We start from the raw sequence: 24,969 nt of genomic DNA on the forward strand, positions 1-24,969 counted from the left end.
GTAGTAAAGAGTAACACATCTGCCTTATAAATTGGTATTTTCTCTCATATTTATCTAAAGTGGAATAATTTATCCGTAGGTACAAGTGAATTTAAACGACTCAAATTTATTATGGATAATTTGGTTTTGATGAGAGAACTTAAATACTACGTAGTACAATATGGAGTATAATCTTAGTGACATAGCAATGTGTAAATAATAAACCAAATAGGGCCAAAATGGGTAGAAAAAATGATGCAAAACTTATAAGAAGTTACGGCTTTTTGTTATAGAAGATAATATAATTACTTTTCCGTTTCAAAAAATTCACTTTTAGCGTTAGACACATATGGTGTTCTAACATTATATTTACAATGTTTGAATGAAACAATAATATATTTACATACTATTGTGTCTAATATTTAATTATAAGTCAATGTCATATATCAATTTTGACCACATGCGTAGGTATTTTACTAATTAGAAATGTCATCGAATTGGTTTAATTAAATTTTAATATTATTTTCAAAAATTATAATTAAAGATTATTATGATTAAAGTTATATCCGACAAACGTATTAGTTAAAGTGTTGCTATTTGCTAAAATAGAGAAGCTATAATATGAGGTGTGATACACTGCTTGTCCTCCAACCGATTTTTCGCCCATACTCAGGGATAAAATAGTATTTTTGCTTAATGTGTTAAAAATTCAAACAAATTACTAAATATCGGCAACAATGACAAAAATTAATTATATAACAATGACAGTATTCATACAAACAATGACAATATATATGCAATATTTTTACTCATTCATTTAATTAAGTAGTCCATTTTCTTTTTCTATTTCATTCCCTTTTTTGGGTAATATGATATATTTTAATATAAAAATAATAATATTTATATAATCATTGACAGTATATTGCAAGTTAGCAACACTTTTAGTCATTTATTTAAGGGATGTTGGGATGGGCCAACCTTTTTCATTTTTTTTTTCTTTTATTATTTTTGGGTGGATATGAGACGAAAATACTATAGAAAACAGCGGTATTTCACGCTCAATATAATATGCATGCAAACAATAAAAATTTATGAAAAATTGATATGTCAAAACAACAGAACAAAGTGAATGCACGAGGAGACGTATACCATTTTAAAACAAACTCTTAAAGGAATGTTTCAATCGACAGTTACGAAGTCGGTTGTCACATTAAGAATGACGTGTTAGGCGGGGTAAATAAATGAGGAAGTACAAATACATATCAGATATGTATGGGAAAATACATATAAGAACAAAAGAATTATTCCCTCCGTTCCGGAATATTTGACCTGTTTTTCTTATCGGGTCGTCCCTTAATACTTGACCTGTTTCTAAAAATGGAAATATTCTAACAATATTATATTATTTCTCACTCCACCCCTATTAACCCATCTATCTCATACTCCATACAAAAAGTAATTAAAAATTCAACCCCTACCCTCCCCCCAACCCCACCTCTTAACCCACCTCCCACTAATTACATTAAAATAATACCCCACTATCAACTACGTAGTACTACCTATTAAATTAAATAGTCAATTCAAGTCCCTTAAACTCTTTGCCGGTCAATTTCTATTTATTTTCCTATTATATAAACCTAGCTTTTATGTACGCGATACAAATTTATAATTTAAAAATGTACGTGGGTAATTTCTATTTATTTTCCAATTATATTTGATTAATTATTTTTTGCCCTTTATATTGATACTTTTTTCATAATTACAAACAGAGAAATAATCGAACTCTTGTAAGTCGTATATATTCCGTAGTCTATAGACTTCTATTCTTAATCGTTAGGCGAAGATATATATTTTTTGGATGTACTACTCGGTTCACCCTTAGGGCTAATCCGAATTCGGGGTAAGTTATGAGTGGATAGGTTCCCTCCCAATTGTTGTTATGGGGATCAAACACCGAATTTTCTTTACCAAGTTCAGTGTCAATCACCACTGAACTAAGAAACAATTGGTATTAGACGAAGATATCAGTGGTTGAATAGCACCATTTTTAATTTGAGCACAAATTTTAGGTATCAAACAATTGTATCATTTGTATGCACATAAAATCGTAGGCAAATTTGGCTGGTTAATATTTGATGACAATCATTCTTAGAAGGAGTGAAGATATGTATGGACTTGGTCCCTCCGATAGTGACCTAACCCAAAGATGAAATTTCCAGAAAACATCGGCATGCATGACACGTACGAAGAATCTGAGAACAGAAGAGTTCATTCTAAAGATATCTTTACGTCATCACATACGTCAAATTTTCATTTATCCGAAAGGATGATTAACGTCGAATGCCGAGTACTACTATATGTTACGGAGTACAAGTTTCTTACATTTATCTCCTAAACCGTGCATAAACTATGTTTTTCTTTGGTAATCGATTATTGGAAATTTCAGTTCTGGATTTTCATGAGCGTAATCGAATCTTTTAAATTAATCACTACTTGAATAAATTTTTATAGTGCAAATAAGAACAAAGGCATAACTGTTTGAATTGTGAATTGTGAATTGTATGTTTCACTTGGTTAATCATAAACAGCTATTACTCTATTAGTCATAATGTAATTACTTTTGATCGATTTTGAAGAAAGTATTTTGATAATGAAAATGCATTCAAATAAAAATAAGTTCAAACAATGATGAGAGAAAGAGTTTTCAATGACTACCAAATACTTCGTAATAGAGTGACTATAATTATGTTCAATCTCAGATTCTCAACCCTTAAATTTTATGTAGCAATTTTATTTGAAAAAAGTTTATTTAATAATTATCATCGGAGAAAAAAGAAAATAATTTATCAAATCCATGTAAAACACAATAATCAATAACACCCAAAATCAGAAATTCAAAAATTCAAAAGATCCACAAGAGTTATATATATGGAGCAATCTTATTTCTCAGTTTTGCTTTTTATAATCAACACCACCACAAGTGTAAAGTGTTGTTGGTTTCACTCTGTATTACTCTTAAGAGGATTGTAATAGAGGATTTAGATAACAACTGGTTAAATTTGTCAAACAAATTATTAGCATATCTGTTTTAGTGATTTTTTTTTTACGCATATAGCACACCCGGTTCACTGGAGCTTAGCTCCGACTACATCCGGATCCGACCCGTGTCGCACACCTGTTTTAGTGAGTTAGTGTCAAAGTTTGTGTCTGGTAAATCGAGAGAGCTGAGACGTAGCATAACAGCATTAGTAGTTTGATATAAATAGAGAAACTGAAATCAGGCAATTGGGTTTGTGCAGCAAGATGCTGCTGGAGCTTGATGCAGCAACATCCGCCATCCGCCATCCGCCAATGCGTAAATGTAACCAGATTTGAGAATAACATGATGGAGTATCAAGCTACAATGGCTGCTGACATACAATCCCAGTTTTATGATATAATTCATGTGATCAAATACACAAGATTTTATACAAACGTACAAATGCTTAATGCTTAGTTCTACTGACACAAATCGTTGTAAACAAGTTTATATACAGAAAAAGATTCACAACAAAGATTATTTATATGTCTAATCACTTTAGGCACTAGTACAACAAACTATTGGAACCTCTCCTTAACTTGAAAAACTGCTCAACGACTCACAAGCAAATGCACATGTATACCCACGGGTTTCTTTTCCATGCGCAAGGATACTCAGTAATTAAATTTTGCCACACCGAAAACAGTGGCTATAATAGCCACGACAGTCTGCAAAATCAGCACAAAATATCAGCGCAAAGTGAGTTATGAGTAAAGACTGCTTCCAGATTGTGTTAATTAATTAACCCATGTTAAATTGTTTAAGGTCTCATCTTCTTGGATACAATAACTGCATCACAAGCCTAATTTTAAGAATCAAATAATAGCTAACAAACATGGTTCTAAAATAAACATTTGAGGCCGTAACTAACGTGATGCGGCTCTAAATAAATGCATATATAAAAACATCGTTCATGATTGTTCACCCTTTAAGCATCAAAGAAGTTTCCACAGACAGTAAAGATACCTAAGGAATCGGCTAGTGAAGGTCCATAAAACCATGTTAAGTTGTACACCTTCAAGAATATAGTAAGAACTGCCAATTAGAACTGGAACACTAGGGGGAGAAAAATCATATCATACTCAGGGCTATTTATTGGAATCAGTTCTCTAGTACTCCCTCTGTCCCTTACTCGCCACGGTTTGACCAGCACAAAGTTTTAGGTAACTTAGTTGACTTATTAATTTATTAGGTGGTAGTTGATAGTGTGGATTTTTCTAATATAGTTAGTGGGAAGTATGTCAACTAAAGGGGTGTTGGTGGGGGTGGGGTGAGAGTTGAATTTTTTAATGTTTTTGTTAGGAAATAAGAATATATGTGGATCCATAGTTAAGTAAGAGAAATGATATTATAATAGTAAAAGTATGTCATTTATAGAAACGAGGTGAATATTAAGATACGGCTTTATCAGGAAAGCGGAGCGAGTATTGAGGGACGGAGCGAGTATTTGCATGAAGCTATCTGGTAAGCAGTAAGCTCGTTCCTTACATATTGTACTAAATTTAATACTTGATACTCCGTACAACTTTTGTGATATATTTTGATGAGCAACAATACAAAACCCTATAAAAGAAGCATTAAAGATCTAAAAGATTCTTTCACAATATCCTATTAAAAACTCATTTGCCAAAGTATAAACCACGGGGTTATATGTGGCAGGAGCCAGGAGGTGGGTTTAAGGGGGTCCGATTGTCTGAAGTATGCTACTTAACAGCTAAAACACCAAAGTTCTTAAAAGTTCAAAACTCGTCAGATGACAGATTGAGAAGAAATTAGTTCTCTGCTACTTAACAGCTAAAAAGTTCTACCATGAGACAATCTAGTCCATTATAATTGTATAACATTTGCCAACAGAGTCACCAGTGATTCAGTAGTGAGTGGACCTTTCAGGTTAATAAAAAAAACTCATTTTGCATAAAGAATCAATAAAAATTATGGATCATGAAAATTCAACAAGTGCGGTTATGTTACTTATGAAAGATGACACCGTGAAATAAAAGTAAACAGAATTGGTGGAAAACCATGGCTCCCCCTATGAAGTATAGAAATAGTGTGCTAGTCGCACTGTACAACAGTAAAAAGAGCACAAGAAAGATACTAAGCATGTGTTCTATTCAACTTATCTGACCTAAGTTTATCTAATCTTAACTTATCTAAACTTGTTGGAATTTATCAGAACTTATCTGAACTTATTGGAGTTGATCAAACCTGCTTTGACCTTATTAGACCTGACTGGAACTTATTATTATTATAAATAAATAACAATAATGAAAATAATTTACAATAATAATAAATAATAATACTTCATCCGTTTAGAAAAGTTCGCAACGTTTGAACTTTTTACACTATTCACATATTCTACTTGACTATTCTTGGTAAGTTCTATGTCAGATAAAACATAGTCATATGGGGTCTTGTTAGATTCGTCTAAATCGTCTCAATGCGTATTTTCAAAATATCAACTTTTTATAATTTTTGCTTGAACAAAATTCAAGATACTAACGATCAAAATTGTGCATTCGTATGCGTGAGAGTGACCACCGTTGTGAGTATTTCCAAACGGAGGAAATAATAAATAATAATAAAAATAATAAAAATAAATAATAATAATAATAATAATAATAATAAATATTAATAATAAAATAATAATATTAATAAAAATAATACTTCAAATAAAATAATAAAATAATAAATAATAATAATAATTGAAACGCGTCAGGGGTTATACTGGTCCGGGTTGAAAAGGTCCGAGTTTGAACGGGTTTGGATTTATACGGTACGGGTTGAAATGGGCCCAAGTTTAAGCGGGTTCGGGTTGAAACGATTCCGCTTTTTAACAGGTCCGGGTTGAAACGGGTTCGGTTAAAAATTGATTCGGGTTTTTACTGTTCGGGATCATATAGAATGGGATTGGGTAATGTCGGATTGGGTTGTCAGATCGGGAATCATATCAGGTCATGTTCATGTCTGATCCGGTTAATCGGGTAGCGGAATGAAACGGGTCGATTTTCGTCGGGTTTGGGTTCTTATAGGTTCGAGTTAATATCGTATCTTGTTATTTATAATTATAATTGTAATATCATAATAATAATAATGATATAACAATAAGAATCAAAATAACAATACTCCCTCCGTCCCACATTACTCGTTACACTTACATTTGCATAAAGTTTTAGGTGATAAGTGATTATTTGGTTATCAGTTGTTATTTTATTGAAAAAATAGATGTGATAGTAGTTAGTGGGGTATTTTAAAATTGAATGAGAGAGAGTGGGGAGCAAACTTTTTTTTAGTGAGAAGAGAGAGACAATATAATAATTGTGGGGTCATTCCTAATTTAAAAGTGTAACAAGTAATCTGAGACGGAAGAAAAAGGAAAGTGTGACAAGTAATGTGGGACAGATGGAGTAATAATTATTATTATTATATTAATAATATTGAAATTTATTAGACCTGATTGTAACTTATCTGAACTTATCCGAACTTATTGGAACTGATCTGAAATTATCCAAACTTATTGGAGCTTATCTTAACTTATCCGAAATTATTGGAACTTATCTGAACTTAACTTATTTTTTAAAGGTGAATATAACGCTCCCTAAAGCAGTTGCTTGTGGAAATCAAAATAGATGATGAATGGTCAAGTTTTTCTCGTACTTGCATCTTGAAAATACCTTGAAGACTAACTTAAGTTCGCCCTTACTACTCCTTACCTTTGGTATAAGTGCTCTTATTTTGCATGATATTGATGGTTGTTAACTTGGTGAAAGAACACTTTACCCTCATGACCTGAGTAAATTACGACTATAGGAGACGGTAGGAGAACCTATTAACCAGCAACATGGGATGATTTCTACCCTCTTTAACTATTATAAATAACAGCTTAAGATCCACGGTAGTTTCCACAATGGACAAATGGATGTAGCCGTTTAACTGAACCCTTATTCCAAGCACGTCCTAAGAATAAAGCCCTGTTCTCAAAATAGAGTTCTGGTCAAATATTCTAATCCTAAACACTTTGGAGTTTTGGTTTAAACACAAAACAGCTATAGGCTTTTCATGAAACTTGCTCTCCCAATACTTTAATGAAAGCTCATAGCACAAGTAGATCATCAAACTTCCATAGTAGGGAAAGGACTTTCAGCCGCACATTTCTCTCCAACATGAACAACTCCTATTTTCTATTTCCTCTACTTCTTAACCAAAAACCGACAATGCGCTGTATAATGATCATATGTTCAGAAGAATCGTCACTCCACAAAGCACAAGCAGCAACAAGGAAATACTTTCTTCTCACGGAATCAAAATTACTCATCATCTACTAAAAATTTGAAAAGATGAAGATATAGTAGATGTATGATGGAACTGAGTAAACGGATTAAGAGGCAAGGCAAGAGAGACAAAACTTACACCAACTGTACAGGCAATATATCCTGGCTTCTCTCTTTGTTCGACATCAGTTCTGCAACAAACCAGATAAAATGCCCCGATATACCAAGGGATACCACCAAGGAAGAACCCGATTATGAACCTTCAAACAAAATAATACAATTAATAAGCACCATTGAAACCGAGACCTATTTTTTGCAATTGGAGAAATTAAAACACTTTATGTTATTATGTGAATGATCAGGAAGGTGTGATATGGGGGCACTAGTTTTAGGCTCTCTTAAATCCTTCCCTATTTCATCTTCCGTTTTAGTATTGGACAAAGCTTAGCAAATTCTATCTCCGTTCTTTAATGTTCTATTTACTTCCCCGTCTTGGGGTGTTTAATAATGTACTAATCCTATTTTATTCTACTTTTTGCAGTTTACATTTTACCATCTTACCCGGTTACCCCTATTCCCTATAATATTTAGACCTTTCCACCTTCTTCATACACCCGTCCCCTCTTACTTTATCTATCTTTTTCTTACACCCCATTCCCCATTTTCACATTTTCCTAGAAACAATAGTCTACAATAAGTTACAAGAATGTTAAAGAATGGAGAGAGGATGTATGTTATGAGACATGACCCATGGATAAGGAAAATACCAAAATTCAGCTTAGTGACTGAGTAGGCGGTTGTTGATGTTCTCTTTTTTCTTGTTACAAAGACTATTCAACCAACTGAGCACTTATTTTAGAAAATTGACCAATCAGGCACTTAGTGGACTGATTTTATATTACTAACACAACAATTGATTTCATTCATGGGCCATTAGTTCATACATAAATATTCTGTTCTCTATTTCACCATTCAACCACCTAGAAGCTCTCATTAATGTGTATTCAAGTGAGTTAATTCTTATTTAGTGAAGCGAACACGAATCAAAGGATGAACTCAGAGGGAAACAAAGGGAAAGGGAGCGAGACATTACAAGAACCAGCCACAACCAATACCACAGCAAGGAAGGCGATCGCCATGATCCTCTCTCATTGGTCTTCCTTGAGCAACCACATAACCTTGTCATAGTCGAATAAATTTACTAATCAGCAAAAATAGTATACATGTTGAAGTATTTTGAGAAAGCTCATATCAAGTATAGTACAAACATATACAAACCACCTCGGGATCAAAGACAAAGGCACTCACAGAAAGAAAGGTAACAAAAGATAACAATCGTATCATGGATACACGGGGAGAGGGGGGGGGGGGGGACGGGACTGCAGTTTATCTCATCCAAACTTCCATTAGGATCCCAAGGTCAACTAACAATCATGGTATGTTCCAGAACTAAGACCTGCTCCAGAAAAATTACTGGTTCATATAGTTGTGGAAACATGATCAGATCAGCTATAAGTCATACGAAGTATAAATCATTAAGAAATTACATCCACCACCAAGAATATAGCCGTCAATTGCAACTATTTTAAGTTTTATTTACAAGATTTCCTTCAACATAATACATAACTAAGTTATTAGGCAGCAGTGAAGCCTCAATTCCATTCTGATCAAAATCTACAAGTACTAAACAAGAGCAGCCAAGATCAGCAGCTAAGTTAATCTTCATTAGTTTAAGATATAACATATACTTGAAAAGGTGCTTTGACAGTTCATCTTTAACACAAACAAATAATCCGAAATATCAACAAAGTGTAACCCTCCCAAACTACGATTCAGAGTCCTCCTTTGACCAATAAAAGCCTTCAAATGTTGAGGTACTCAAACAGAAACATCTCATAATTTTCCATTCAATACAAGAATGCTTTATTTGTTACTATTTTGTCAGATGTAACCCTACATTCTTAAGAACAAACATAAAATTGCAAATTCGCAAGAAATATGGCTTCAGAAATTACTAATCAGCAATCACATACAACATTGATATCACACAAATTCTCAAGCAAAATAAACAGAATTATTGAGCCCATAAGTCAACGCACAAAAAACCCAGATTCCTGCTCAAAACCCATTTAACCCCTCAAACAACAACTACCCTTTACAACCAGATATACAATTTCCATAATCATCATCATTAACTGAAACTGCAACAATAATCCACCCAAAATATGGGCGGGAGCGAGCGAGATAGCTTAGTTGGTAGAGTATTCGGGGGGAAGGTACCCAAGACTCAAGATCAAATCTGTCTACATCATTTATTATTTGCAGCTCTTTATGCATTGGAAAAAGAAACAATGATCCACCAAAAATGGGAAATGGGGAGAGTTTAAGAGTAAGAAAAGGACCTGGAACGGCTTGATAGCCACGGGTGTAGTAGTCAGGAGGGGGATCCATGGAGCCAGGAGGTGGGGCAGGCTGAGGGAAACCCATGGCGGGAGAGGACGGAATACCCTGAAATGTGCCGTAGTGAGGCACCACAGGCGGTGGCGGAGGGGGCGGAGATTGATCGAAATCTTCCTGATGAGGCTGGTTGCGCTCATGATGGTGGGAAACGATCTTGCCTTCTGCACTCATCTTTTATTAACTTCAAATGCGTTTAGAATTTCTAGTCGAAAACCTTGCTGAATTTCTTTTTAGTGAATGATTGTTTCAACAATTCTACTGTTCTTGGTGAATAATTGTTTTGGAAATCATTAAATGAATTTCTTTTTAATGGTTTTGGTTTCTTTTCAATCCAAAGACTTTCGATCAAGAGGATAAAAGAGGGAAAGAGAGGGGAAGGTTCGGTCACGTTTGAAAGGGCCCAAGAGTAATTGTAACTTTGTTATGGTTGGTTGAAAATGACTTCAAGAAAGGGGTCATTTGTTTATTTGGTTTGGAATGATCCACCCGAAATCAAAGTATCCCGAATCGAAAATAATTATAAAATCTATACCTAGTCTATACCTAGTATTTAAAAAGCAACACCATAGATGTTTAGATGACAAGTGGCATCCTCTTCTTTCACTCATTATTTTTTCTTTCAATTGTTTATTTGTTCTTTGCTATATTTTACAATTTTAATGCATCTTCCACTTCATCTTCTTCATTCAACATCAATTTACCATTTAATAATATTTATTCAATTTTTTATTCATCTACTTCTTTAACACTCAATATTAATTCACCATTTAATTTAATTTTTATATCTTATTTCAACCTTCAAATTTCACCTCTGTCTAATCATATATTCCTCCTAAAATCACAAACCCTCAAAAAAGTTAAAACTTTAAAACACGTAAACAACAACTAATTGCCCGTTCTTAGAACGGGCTCAAGAGCTAGTTTGAATCAACATGAAACCGATCGGAACTGAAGCCCGAAACTAATTCGAACCGAAAAACAACTCAAATTTATCAATAACTAAATGACACAAGTTTTTTAAAACTTTTTTTTTATTATCATTATTATTGTTGTCAACCATAAATTTCATTTATAACCACATGTTATCTATGAAGTCATCCGAGAGTTTGCTCTCAAATACTTGTTACTTTACTACTACGTATCATGATAACTTTTTATTAATCACTAGATATGTAATTTTATTATATTTCGTCTTTTTTACCATACATTAGTAGAAGTAAAACTAGTGTAATCCCCCGTAAATTTATAAATTTTATTAATATATTTTAACGTACATTATTTATATTTAAATAGAATTTATGAATTTTAAGTAATAAATATATAATTAACGTATATTTATTTTATTTTAAGTACGTTCTAAATATTTAACGATTTTAGAACTTTATTATATATTTAATGTATATTTAATTTTATTTAAGTATATTCTAAATATTTTAACGGTTTGTGCAATAAAGAATAATTTTAGAATTCTAAGTTAAAAAGAATTTGAATTACGAAAATCGATTGAATTTAGAAAACGATCATATTTCGGTTTTGGATTCGAATCCTAAAATTAAACTCCTAACTCTAGCCCAATTGGTGAAGCCCAAAGTAATAAAACCCAAACTACATACTCCCTTTCTCTTTTCCTAATTCACGTGAAACCAAAGAAGAAAAAAAAAAAAAAAACAAGAAAAGCAAACCCTCATTCTCTCATATATGCTATCACGTGAAACCTCCTTCACGTTCCTTACTCTCAGCCGTTTCTCTCTCCTGCCGTTTTTCTCTCCTCCCTTCAGCCGCCGTCGCGCCACCGCCGGACCACCGTCGTCCCTCGCCATCCTCCGGTAATCCTCCCTCTCCCTCTCTCTCTTTCGTTCTCCTGAACTCCTTGGTTTCGGTTGCACGTTAATAGTTGCTCTGTTTCTGTTGTTGCGCAGCCACGCACAACCACCGAGCACCGCCATCCACTCGTCGTTCCCTTCGCTGCGCCGCCCACCTGCAGCGTCGCTGCCGCGCCTGTCCAGCCGGAAATCCTCCTTCCTCGTTGGTTTCGATTTTGCCCTCTCCTTGCGGCTTTTGGTTCGACCAACAACCACCACTGCCTCCCACGGCAGCAACCCATCCCAGCCGCAACCGCTGTCGCGCCGCCGTGGTTCTGACCGTCGCCACCCCCTCTCTCTCCTCCCTATTTGGTTAACTTTCTTAAACCCTAAGTTATTGAAATGTTTTGATTTAAGTTTATTGATTTTAATTTATGTTTCTTGAATTAAATTATCAATCTTTATAGTTAAATTATAATTTTCAGATTTGATATTGATATTGTAAATCAATTAATTTCAGTTTTGGTTGATTAATATGTGAGTTAGGGTTTTAAATTAGTTTAGTGATTTAATTCATGTTTATTGAATTTAAATTATAATTTATTATGATTAAATTATATTTTCAGATTATATATTATGTTTAAATAATAAATTCAATTTTCAGATTATGCGATTACATTGAAATAATGATTTTTAATTATTAAAGCATGAATTTTTAAGGTTTTAATAGTTTTAAAATCATGGTATGATGTTTATAAGTTATTAAGGTTATTGTTTTTATGATTTTAAGCATATTAATTATGGTTTGGCAAAGTTTTAAACTATTTTATATTGCTGGAATTTTGAAAAGGGATGCTTTATTGGAGTTCATGATAATTGGTGATCATTAGTGTAGTAATCAATATTCTAGGAAGTTAATTAATTAAGTTTCGATATTGGGGAATGTTCTAATTATGTTTAGGATGTGTTTAGAGTACGTTAATGTTGCTGTAAATTATTAGGAATTGATTTGGGTACGTTTCTTGATTTTCTTAGGCGGAGAATTCTTTGAGGGTGACTTTTGAATTCGTTAAAGTGGTCTATCAGTTTGTTTACACAAGGTACGTACATACCTGTGTGCTTGGAATGTGTGTGATTCGTTGAAACCATATTGAAATGATTCATAAACTTCGTTATGTTGAAATGATTAAGGAACTTGGTTATGTTGGAATTGTTGATGAACTAGGTTATGTTGAAAGTGCATGTTTAATATTGTTGGATGGACATGTTAAGCATATATATATATATATATATATATATATATATATATATATATATATATATATATATATATATATATATATATATATATATATATATATATATATATATATATATATATATATTTCGTTATGAGAATTATAGCATGTTGGTATGGATGATTGATGCGAACATGTTGGTTGGGAACATTAGATTATTATATATGTTGATTCAGATCGATTGTTCATTGTTCCCTTTTTGCTTTTCACTACTTTATAAGGGCCGAGGACCTTGTTTAGTAAGTTGAAACCTTATACCCATATAGAGGGGTTTATCAGTATTAAAGGAAAGGTTGAATTAATTGGAATAAGTCTTGTGTGACGTCTCTGTGATCACTTGTTTAATTCAAAGATAAAAGAAGTTGCGTTTACTTGTTGAATATAATATTTATGTTTGATGAGTCATAACCAAGTATTAAAAGTTAAGTCATGTAAAGTGAAACTGAGTAGCAATAGCTTTAGACAGTGCACGTCTAAAGTGACGGACAATCAGGAGTTGGGGTCATGGGTCGCCTATGGCTTTTTCTGGGGCCGGATTGATCACCGGTTCTATTTTATTCAAAAGTCCCTCGATATCGCAGGTCATTGGGGTTTACGGAGTCGCGCCCGTACCTCGTCTTCCTTAGTGAAGAAGAAGAAGTTTCTAGTAGACAACTCAGTCCATTGACTATTTCAATTAAAATAATGTTAATGATACAAAGGTCTAGTTCAGTCAAATATAGTCTTCAAGTCAATATAATTTGATTATCCTTGCTTATGTTTTAGTTAGTACCATGTTAGGATTGTTCGTTTAATAGAATCATGTTAGAATTATTATTGATTTAGTATGTAGTACTCAGCTTTGCTGATTACGTGCTTTTGCTTGTGCATGTTGATCATGGCTATGCCTTATTGATCCTGTGATGACCCAATCTTTGGTGAGCAGTCTCTAAGGATCAATAAGCATTGTCCATCTGCAGGTTTGAAGATGTTGCATCATTGGGATCGGGAATAGAGAGCTTGTATTTAGTTTTAATTTGCTAAGTTGACTTGAGTTTGTTTAATTTGACTATAAACTTGTCGTACTATTTATATTTCCTCATTTTCTTTTATTGGTTTTTGGGATTAAACCTGTAATCGATTATTTATAAACTTAAAGTTCGTTTTATGTTTTCCGCTGCAAAATTCTGAATAAGCCGTTACGTTTTCACACGAGCGATAATGCCTTGATAATTCTCTATGTTTTATATTAAAATGTTGTTTTAGAAAAGAGAGAATTGTCGGGGTGTTACAAAGTGGTATCCAGAAGCTAAGGTTTTATTTTAATAAATTTTTAGGCGCCTAACTACCTAGTTATTTAAAATAGATTTCTTAAAAATCGAGCTTCTACGGATTATAGTGTTCAAAAATTGGTACTTTTTTTTGGGGGGCCGATTTCCTTTTATCCTGTTTGAAAGTATATAATATTTCTTATTTAAGTTCGAAATCAAATTATTATTAAAGTTAAAGTGATACTTTCGACATTTTTATTTTTCTTATTATTTATTATTCAAAAAAAAAACAAAAAAAAAATGAGTACATTTTTTTTTAGTTGTTTCAAGAGTTAGAATTCGTTATTAGAAAATATAAAATCTTTTTCGAATTATTAACTTTATTTTCGAATTTATTCGCTACGCATTTCCTTAATTCATTTTACTTTATTTATTTTATATTTTTATTTATGTTATTATATTAGCGTCATCTTACCTTGTTATTTAAATTATTTCAATGCTTTAGCTTATGAGAGATGGGTAGTATAAGAAGGGCATATAAGATAGAATTATATGTGCATTAGTGGCTAGTCAACGCTAGCATTAGAAATTGATTGTTATGTACGTGCGTGTGCTAATTGTTTAAGTGTTACATTTACATGTGCATAAAGAATTGTTTGATTCCACCAAACTTATTGCGTTATTGAACTTTGTTTATGATTTGGTTGGAAAATCGTTAGTGAGACATGGAATTGTTTATTTCAGGAATAAAATGTTTCTTTCCAAGTATACCAACATAGGATCCTTCGAGAAACTTGATATAGAAACCCCTGATATTTACGTGAAGAAAATTGTGTTTGGATGTGAATATTATGCTAAAGTTCAAGGGCAACCTATCTTAATGAGAAAGGATATCATAGCAGCCACTATCATTAATTGCTTACCTAACAAATTTCCATACCTAGAACTCAAGGAAAAGTTTAAAGACATGCATTCTGATAATGGAACTCCAAACTTGACTAAGTATGGGACTTGGGATGGTAGATGGAAATATGATTCAGAAATTCTGACCACCATTATTGAAGCGGCAGAAAGTGGGTTTAGAGACGGTAAAATCGTAGGGAGTCATGTTGGGGATTCAGTTACAGAAGAACCTATGGGAATAAGTGTAAATAATGACCTAGAGGAAAATAATGTAGTTGTGGAGAATGAGAATGTAGGTGTTGAGGCAGAGAATCCTAACCTAGTGGCCCATGAGCCAACCATTGAAATTTCTAGTGATTCAGATGCAGAGCTCGAAAGTGAACAGCAGGCGGCAAATGAGCCTAATCAAGATGAAGACCCTGAGGAAGAATTTGATGATCTTGAGATCTAAATTTCACTCCGCAAGTTTCAGGAGCAATGGATAGGCAAGAGGCCACAAATATTTTGAAGTCATAAATAGTTAATTAGCTCTTTTATGTTTTAAAGAATAAGTAGCAAAGCTACAACTGTTTAAGGTTTAAGTTTACTGAAGTTTGAAATGTTCTTTATTATTTTCAAGGATGTAATAAACCTCTATGGAGTTAGCAATAAAAGTTAAAGTTTCCAAGGAATTTTTCTTTATTCTATTTTGAGGATTCCATAATACTCCAACCTCTAGGTAGTACGTCATGGATTAATTGTTTGCATACTCAATGTGAATTGTGGATCAATTTAATTGCCACAATAATGTTAAATGATTTGAGTACATAAAGGAAGTGAGGGCCAATCTAGACCCTCATGACCAATATAATTCAAAACGTTATGCCTTACGTGCAGTGTGAATGTTGTGAACTATTGAGGATGATTATTTTTTTTTAATGATTATTGCATCTTGTAGACGATCGTTGCACATTTGTAAACGATTGTCGTGCCTTCGTAAATGATGTGTATTAATGTGAACATTGTTGGTTGAGGCGATCTTTATGGCCAATTCAAGTATTAAATTGCATGGGATAACGTATAGGTGATGTTTCAAACCTAAAATAGAGTATACTAATTGCAGGTCGCGTTCTAGAATGGCCAACAACAATGATCTAGCTGCTGCGATTCGCCTCTTAGCGGAAAAACTAACCCAAGAGAGAACTGAGTGTTAGGTTATGATACATATGACAATTCATAAATCATGCGGAAAAACCATAAACCCAGGAATACATATTATTTACACATAATCATTTAGCATAGAATAGATGCATACTCTTTGTTGCGTGCCTTCCCTAGCTGCGCCCGAACCGAACAAGAACAAGTCTTTAGGACTCCAAGTGTCGTCCCTCCGTAGATAGTCCACAGCACGTCCGGATCCGCCTTAAGATTGACCAACTAGAATCGCCCTTAAGGTACTAGAAAATTTCGGCAATTTGAGCAAGATGTGTGTTTGAATTTTCTCTCAAAAACTCACTTTGAATACTTTTAAACTTGTGTTATAAATTGTGAGCCCTAGCCTCATATTTATAGCGGTATGGAAAGGGAATCGAAATCCTATTCAGATACAAATTAATCAAACCTAGAATCCTACAAGAACTCTAATTTAATTAATTTATCAAATAGAATTAGGAATTTAATCATTAACCGAACTCTGCATGTTTTAGGAAACGTGCACGAACACAAACACTTGCACACACACGCACGGCAGCCACGATGGGCCCCATGCGTGCGCGCGAGCAGCAGCCCACTCAGCGCCCGCGCGCGCTGCGCGCTGCGCGTGCTGTGCGCGCTGTGCGCGCTGTGCGCTGCGCGTGCTGTGCGCGCTGCGCGCAGCCTGCTGGGCCTGGCCTTGCGCTGGGCCTGGCGTGGCTGTTTGTGCGGCGCGCTTGGCTTGCTGGGCGATGGCCTGGCTTCGTGTTGGGCCTCGTCCGGCAGGCCTCGTCCGATGCTTATTCGTACGATGCGCTTCCGATTAAATTTTCCGATTCCGGAATTCATTTCCGATACGAACAATATTTAATGTTTCCGATTCCGGAATTAATTTCCGTTTCGAACAAATATTTAATATTTCCGTTTCCGGAATTATTTTCCGATTCCGGTAATATTTCCGATTCTGACAATATTTCCGTTTCCGGCAATATTTCCGATTCTGGCAATATTTCCATTTCCGATAATATTTTCGGACACGTACCATGTTTCCGTTTCCGGCAACATCTACGACTTGGATAATATTTATATTTCCGATACGATCCATATTTCCGTTTCCGGCAATATCATCGTTTCCGGAGTATTCATTTCTTGCCTGTGACGATCTTAGCTCCCACTGAAACCAAGATCCGTCGGTTCCGAATATTCATAGATAGAGTATCTAATGCCATTAGATACTTGATCCGTTTACGTACTATTTGTGTGACCCTACGGGTTCAGTCAAGAGTAAGCTGTGGATTAATATCATTAATTCCACTTGAACTGAAGCGGCCTCTAGCTAGGCATTCAGCTCACTTGATCTCACTGAATTATTAACTTGTTAATTAATACTGAACTGCATTTATTAGACTTAACATAGAATGCATACTTGGATCAAGGGCATTATTTCCTTCAGTCTCCCACTTGTCCTTAGGGACAAGTGTGCATTTCCTAATTCCTTTGTCGCTCGATGCTTGCTCTTGAACATAAGGTAAGAGTTGTCATCCTTATTATGTCCAGAGGTGTTCCTCGGTTTCAGAGTTCAACTGATCAAATAAACAGATAATCATAGCCTATGATTCATCCGAGCACGGCCATGCATTTCACAGTTTCTAGCTCTCCGAGTGGCCTTGTACAACTTTTAAGCATCTCATCCCGATTTATGGGAGGACAATCCCAATCTTGCGATCTTGAGATTAGACTTCGTTTGATAGGTGATTACCTGAGCGTTGCCTTTATAGCCTCCTTTTACGGTGCGACGGTTGGTCAACGTCAAAGCAACCAGTTCTCAAACAAGTAATCTCAAATCACTCAGGTATTGAGGATTTAGTGTCTAATAATTTTAATGAAATTTACTTATGACAGATTTTCATCTCTTACAGTAAAGTTTCATAGGTCTCGTCCGATACTAGTCTTCCCAAAGTAAGTATCTATGCAAATGATTATGACATTGCCATGTCCACATAGTTCAAGAAACAGAACTACTAGTCATCTTGCATTCTAATCGTCTAACGTTTTCTATGCGTCCAATTTTATAGAAAACTCCGACTAGGGACCATTTTCAACTTTTGACATTCAAGTTCACTTGATAGACATTTCTTAGTCACAGGACTGGTCCTGACAGTCTATCTTGAATATATCGTCAAATTTGAAGGGACTCATCATTTAATACTAAACCAAGATTAAATGGAATATGAAAATACATTTCATATATGATAAATGTTCAACCCCAATGTTTTATAACCATGGGCCTCTAACCCATCTTTAAAACATTTCATGGAATTCAAAGCTATGCTTGATTTCCAGTGCTACAACGTGAGTGTTGCTTCTCACTTGTTGCATAGGTTTAGTTATCATGCTTTGCCAATCTTAATATCCTTTTCATCGAATGTTCTTCGAGATATGATGATAAGATCTTTTCGAGTTTGTTTATTATGTGATCTAGTCTTTCTTACTTCGATGGTGGTTTTACTCACTTTGCAATGAAGAACCATCAAGTTAGCAGACGTTTTTCTTGCTTCAAGAGTGGTTCTACGCATTTTTCAATGAAGAACTATCAAGCCAGCAGATAGGTGATCTACCCAAGTTCAGTGAAGAACTTTAAACAACCCTGTTTTATTGCTTCTTAGGCAATAATTACTTTTACTTCAACTGTATAGGTTGCTAGTGATGCTTTGTTTGGATTTACCTATCCAAGCAGTTCATAGATATGTGGAAGACTCTCCAACTATATCTTAGAACATAGAAATTAATATTTTAATTTCCCACGCAACAACTCATGGTCTCCAATCCATGTTGCCATTTCAAAACACGATGCTCTATAGCTCGTCTTTATCAATGGTTAACTCCAAAGGGTCTTGCTTGATCCTTTGCCAGTGTTTATGCGTGTAGCATCAATATTTAGCATATCTTTATTTCCTTGAATCAAGAACTATTCCTATGTACCTTTTCAAGTACCATAAGTATTCTTGATCTCAATCTAGTTGATCTTTACTTAGATCAATAGAGATTGGTATATGTTCGTCATGGCTAAAGTCATACGATACGTTTTTGGCGATCCTCATATTATATCATACATGATAAATTCTTTTGCAGAATAATTCCCAATTGAATTCTATTCATGTAACTTTAGCTCATTCAATTTTAGTAGATACTGAATCCAGCTAAATTCTTTGACATATAATATAGGTTAAGAATCTCATTTAGACTCTTTGATGTTTAACTTAGTAAATGCTTATACATAGTTCAAACATTCTTTACTTAGATTTATTCACATGGGTCGAATATCTCCAATGTGTTTGATTTAGTAAATGCCATTACTTAATCTAAAACAATATTATAAGATCTTTGTAAATAGATCTTAATACCCAATATGTACTAAGTTTCGCCATGGTCCATCTTGATGAATAATTTCAAATCTAAGTCATTAGCATTTGAATGTTATTTCACAATAGAGAGATATGTGTGTGATACACATAGGACCAAATAAGTTTTTATGTACTCCCACTAAACTTCTTATACATCTATAAGAATCATGTACATTTTATGAAACTAAAATACTTATTAGCTTCACTAAAATACAGTTCCAACTCCCAATTGCTTGCTTAAATCTGTACTTAGATTTTATAAGCTAGCTTTCTCTTTCAAGCATTTATTTGGATCCACAAATCCTATGACATACCATGTACATAGTTTATTCCAACATTTGATTGAGGAATACGTTTTGTCATCCAATTGCTATATGTACCAATATGCAATCATTGCTTGAATTATAGACTTGAGCATTACGATTATGCATGAGGTTTCAACACAATTTACACCATGAATTTGCTTGTAACCTTTAGCAACTAATCTAGCTTTGTGTGTGAACACAATTCCATGTTTGATGGTTTTTATCCTTAAAACAAACTTGCAACCAATAGGTGTGAACCCATTCTTGCAAATCAACAAAATTTCAATTTTGTCATCAAAACATTGAGTATGTTTTATGGCCTCTAACCATTTAAAACATTTGAGTCTATATATGGCCTCTAACCATTTTAGGGAATCTAGGTTTCGTCATAGCTTTCTTACAAGTCACAAACTCATTAATCTACATGATAATAGTTTGACTGCAAGTTGTAGGTTTCTTCACTATTTAATAGAAGAATCTCATAGCTTCATTGACCTGATCTCTATGTTTCTTTACTATCTAATAGAAGAATCTCATAGTTTCAGTGACTTGAATTCTATGCCTACTTGGGTATATAACATCAAACAATAGAATATCAATAGCCACTTGAAAGTCCTTTGAATATTCTGTTCTCCTTGAAGCACTTGTAAAGTCTTCTAAGAGATATCTATTCTTTAAAGCCACTTCTAACGTCCTTAAAGAATAAGTTCGGATTTTCTGAAGCACTTCGAAAAGCCTCCGGAATGTCCGTTTATGTTTGTTGTTCGCCTCGAAAACTTTCGAGGTCTATTTTCTCCCACTTGTCATTTTGGAAACGAATCTCCAAAAGGACATTATTTCGAGCAAACAAACATTATGTTCTCAAAAATTCGTGGTAGAAACAATACCCTTGTGTCTCATTTGAATAAATCACAATGAAACATATATCTATGCTTGGGCCTTAGTTTGTTGAATAACAAACACTAAGCTCCCACTGAGTTTAGCAACTCTCTAGATATATACTATCGAAAAGATATTCTGAAATTTCTTTTCTATAGCTTTGACGAATTTAGTTTAGTTTGGTGGTAGTTGAGCATTTTGTTTTAGAATTTAAAGGAAAAGTCTTTATGATCCATCATTGATCGAATCAAGTACGAATCGACTTCGATCATTCCAACTTAGATATGCCATATCTTATGGAGCTAGATTGTGAATTTTACTACACAATCATTGATGATCATTCTTGATTTAAGTAATCATCAACATGATCTAACCTAGATCTTTATGATTTCTTACCAAGTGGGATTTATACTTCTGAATCTTTGAACTAGCCAAACAGATTCAACTTATATCACTTTTGAGTAAATAAACCTATATTCACTCAAATCCATGTGAAATAATAAAGTCATAAAATTTTTCTTTAGCTTTGAACTCTATTGTCTAGGCGTTCTAACAATAGTTCATATCTTTTGTTACTTTCAACAAGTAAGACTGGTTGTCTTAAAATGATCTAGAAATCAATCAACTTTCAAAAGTCCATTAAAATAGAGCTTGTGAATGTTAACTTGTGACATGGTCTAAGCAACAATGCCAAAGATTAGTGGAACTCAAATCAAGGGGTTGATTTGAACCTAGTAAAGTTTTTATTGTTAAAGAGTTGTTTGTTTTAATCAAGCATATTTGACTCAACCCGTAATTGACCATTTCACTCAAATAAACAAACAAACATTATTTTGTTTTTCTTGAATGTGAGTCTTTCTGTGTTTGAAAAACAGAAATTTAGGTATGCTGATTATGGAACAAAATAGCCATTAAGTTCCAGCCTTTGAAAGGACTTAAAACAAACTAGATGACCCTACAACTAATGTAGCATTGCCATGCTTCATTTCCCACTTGTAGGTCATTAGTGTATCCTAGCTTCCATTGTTTGAGTTATTACCGAAGTAAGAACCTCAAGCGGTATATGATACCAAGGAAGTTTGATTGCTAGGTCACTTCTCTTTAAACATAAACTTATAGGTAGAAACGGAATCGTAAATTCCTTTCATTTGTTCCTCGTTTTTCCTATTTCTTGTACCCTTTCTTACAGTCTTAAGAATTGAATTCTTTAGTGTTGACTTTTATACTTTGTTAGACATGTCCAATGTCACCAACAAGGTTCTTTACCATTTTAATTTATGTTGAATATTTTGTTTCAACTAGATGATCTTACCAGAAGCTTCTAAAGTTCTCTAAGCATCGATCTATTCGAATGTCTAGGGACTAGACTCATTCGAGAATTAAATGGACAAAGATATTAGGTTGTTAACCATTGGTAAAGCTGAGCGTATTAGACTCAATGCTTTATGATCTCAAAACTACAGTGTATTTTGAATTCACAAGCACCAATTGGTTTGCCATTCGATTTTGATATTCGAAAACAACCATAAAAGTCGATATAAGAAACGTACATTTTAAATTGCTCACTTTCTCTCTTTTCCGTGAATCGTTCTTGGATTCACTACCAATCGAGGAAATTTACTGTTACCTTTCTAAAAGGATTTATTGCAGTGCAAGATATTTAATTATAAACAATAATTAAAACATACATTGAAGCATGCAAAGTCTAAACATTTATCATGAATAATAACTTGAAATTAAAGCAACCATGCAATTCAAACAAGTTATTAGCATTTTATTCGATTTTATTGTTCCGGCAGGTGTGAATAAAATGATTCCAAGACCCTAAAACCATTGAAGAATTAAGCACAGTTTGTCGACTCAATTCTAAAACATTTTAGGTAAGCAAAAGCCTTTTGCTAATAGTCTAGAAACTACTCTTGGTTGATAGGTACGTCTAAGAACTTATTAGGTAAACCTATCGATTTTGCCACGACATAAAAGGACTCCTTACTTATATCGTTGAGTTTCACCAAAACTAACATGTACTCACAATTATTTGTGTACCTTGCCCCTTTAGGACCAATAAGTAACACCTCGCTGAGCGAAAACTATTACTAGATTGATGTAAAGGATATCCAAGCAAGTGTATATTTTGGCATGGCACCTTTTAACTCAATTTTTAAGTTTGGAACTTAAGGCTCTTACTATGTTGGTTAGATTTTAAGTGAACTAAAATCCTTAATCATGCAACATAATCAAGCTTTTGATCTCATGCATTTTAAGACATATTTAAAACAATAAATAACTTAAAACATGCATAAGATAAATGTGATCTAGTATGGCCCGACTTCATCTTGAAGCTTTGACTTCAAAGTCCGTCTTGAAAATCTCCGTGGGAGGCACCATTTTCTTCAAATAGGATAAGCTATAACTAATTACAACTATTTGATGGTTCGCAGACCATATTTGAATTGAAAAATAACTTTGGTACTTTAGACCAATTACATTCAAATTAATGGTACGCAGACCATATTTTCTATCCTATTTGGGCCATACTAGTCACTTCATAACCTGCAAAACAGTACATATACAATATATACCATTCATCCATTCATTATCATGAATGGCCCACATAGCTGGTTAGTAAAACACATTATGCATCACGTAAACATTTGCAGCAATTAATCAAGGGCACCAATAATCTACCAATTATTCAGTCCTTATTAATTCTAATCAAGTTGTTTTAACCTTAAGGATTTGTAGACCTAATCAAGAGTTTATGACTAAAAAGCGCTCCCACTTAAACCAATAAATTCATATGCTTTACCAATTTTAAACATAAAAATGTATTTCTAGTCCAACCGGAAACATACAAATTTAATTAAAATTTAAAGCTCATATCAATTTATAATTGAATCCAAAAATTTAATTTAATTTCAGTCGTATTAATTCATGATTTTAATTTTAGTAAAATAATTAGAATAAATAACATTTATTATAATTATAATATTCAAAATTAAAATCCAAGAAAATAATTCAAATTATTAATTTTAAAATTAATTAAAATTACGTGAACTGAAATTTTCAAATTAAACATTCAAAACGATCTAATCGTAACGCAAACACCCTACGCGTTGCACGCCCATGGGCCGTACGCACACAGCCATTGCTGGCCATGTGCGCGCAGCCCATGCGCTCGTCGCATAGCTGCTGCTTCCCTATCGCAAGCCTCCGCACGCATTGGTGCTCGCTGCGCGCGCCAGCGCTCATCGCACGCGAGCTATCGCTCGCAGTGCGCGCGCGCGACATCGCTCGCTGGGCGCGCGAGCCATCGCTCGCTGGGCGCGCGACATCGCTCGCTGGGCGCGCGACATCGCTCGCTGTGCGCGCGAGCCATCGCTCGCTGGGGCGCGACATCGCTCGCTGGGCGGGCGACATCGCTCGCTGTGCGCGCGAGTAATGCTGGGCGCAGCGCTCGTGGCACGCGAGCTTGCGCTCGCTGCGCGCGAGGCTGCGCGCTCTTGTGCGAGGCAGCGCGCGTTGTGGCGCAGCTCGCTTGCTGCCCACACGCGACTGCCTTGGCTCGCTCTTCGCCCATGCCCATTCGTTCATTGCTCGTGGCACACGACACAAGGCAGGGCTGCTGCCTTGTGCTCGTGCACTACGCCCTTGCTCATTGCATTCGTGCCGCACGGGCGACGAGCTCCCTTGCTCGTCGTCGCATGCCCACATTGTACAACACCCCTTAAGGGTAACACGAAGCGTCCATTGCTTCGTGCGTGCAAGTTTTATGAACGAATCGCATAAAATTTAAAATTTATATTTAAAATTAATGACAAATTAATAAATAATATTAATTTCATAATTTTAGGGCGAAAAAATCGAAAATTTATTATCCAATTGATTTCCGATTGTTATGGATTCAAGTCTAGGTCATAAAAATTTAAAATTTATCGTAAATTTACAATTTTTATGGTGGTTTTTAATCATAGGTTTCTAATTAAATTACAATTAATTATGAAAATCAAATTAATTCTAAATTATTCTAATTTTCAACAAATCAATCATAATTACAAATTAGATTGCATAATTAACAAGACTAGGCATTCAAACTTGTTAAACATACGCAGTAGGTCAATCAAAAATTCAAGATTTATCAACAAGAATCGCAAATATTTAATTTAACA

General features: G+C 34.4%; 1 protein-coding gene across 1 annotated transcript; it reads right to left on the minus strand.

Annotated features, from left to right (window-relative positions):
• Window positions 1–3,390: 3,390 nt before the first annotated feature.
• On the minus strand, window positions 3,391–10,185 carry LOC110780111 (60S ribosomal protein L18a-like protein). Its single transcript, XM_056843194.1, has 4 exons — window positions 9,732–10,185; window positions 8,423–8,507; window positions 7,469–7,589; window positions 3,391–3,726 (listed from the first exon to the last, which is right to left on the minus strand). The coding sequence occupies exons 1-4, from the start codon at window positions 9,958–9,960 to the stop codon at window positions 3,673–3,675; spliced, it is 489 nt and encodes a 162-aa protein (XP_056699172.1). The 5' UTR covers window positions 9,961–10,185; the 3' UTR covers window positions 3,391–3,672.
• Between the last annotated feature and the right edge of the window lie 14,784 nt (window positions 10,186–24,969).

This window comes from Spinacia oleracea, chromosome 4 (assembly GCF_020520425.1).
Source record: "Spinacia oleracea cultivar Varoflay chromosome 4, BTI_SOV_V1, whole genome shotgun sequence".
NCBI classification, from domain to species: Eukaryota; Viridiplantae; Streptophyta; class Magnoliopsida; order Caryophyllales; family Amaranthaceae; genus Spinacia; species Spinacia oleracea.

What these genes read in the sequence shown, in the direction of transcription:
- LOC110780111 (XM_056843194.1), bottom strand. Translation starts at nt 9,960, where the DNA reads ATGAGTGCAGAAGGCAAGATCGTTTCCCACCATCATGAGCGCAACCAG. An exon ending in ATTGGTTGTGGCTGGTTCTT is followed by an intron (nt 7,590 to 8,422) that starts GTAATGTCTCGC and finishes TTTTGTTTGAAG; the next exon opens with GTTCATAATCGGGTTCTTCC. An exon ending in ATATTGCCTGTACAGTTGGT is followed by an intron (nt 3,727 to 7,468) that starts GTAAGTTTTGTC and finishes CTGATTTTGCAG; the next exon opens with ACTGTCGTGGCTATTATAGC.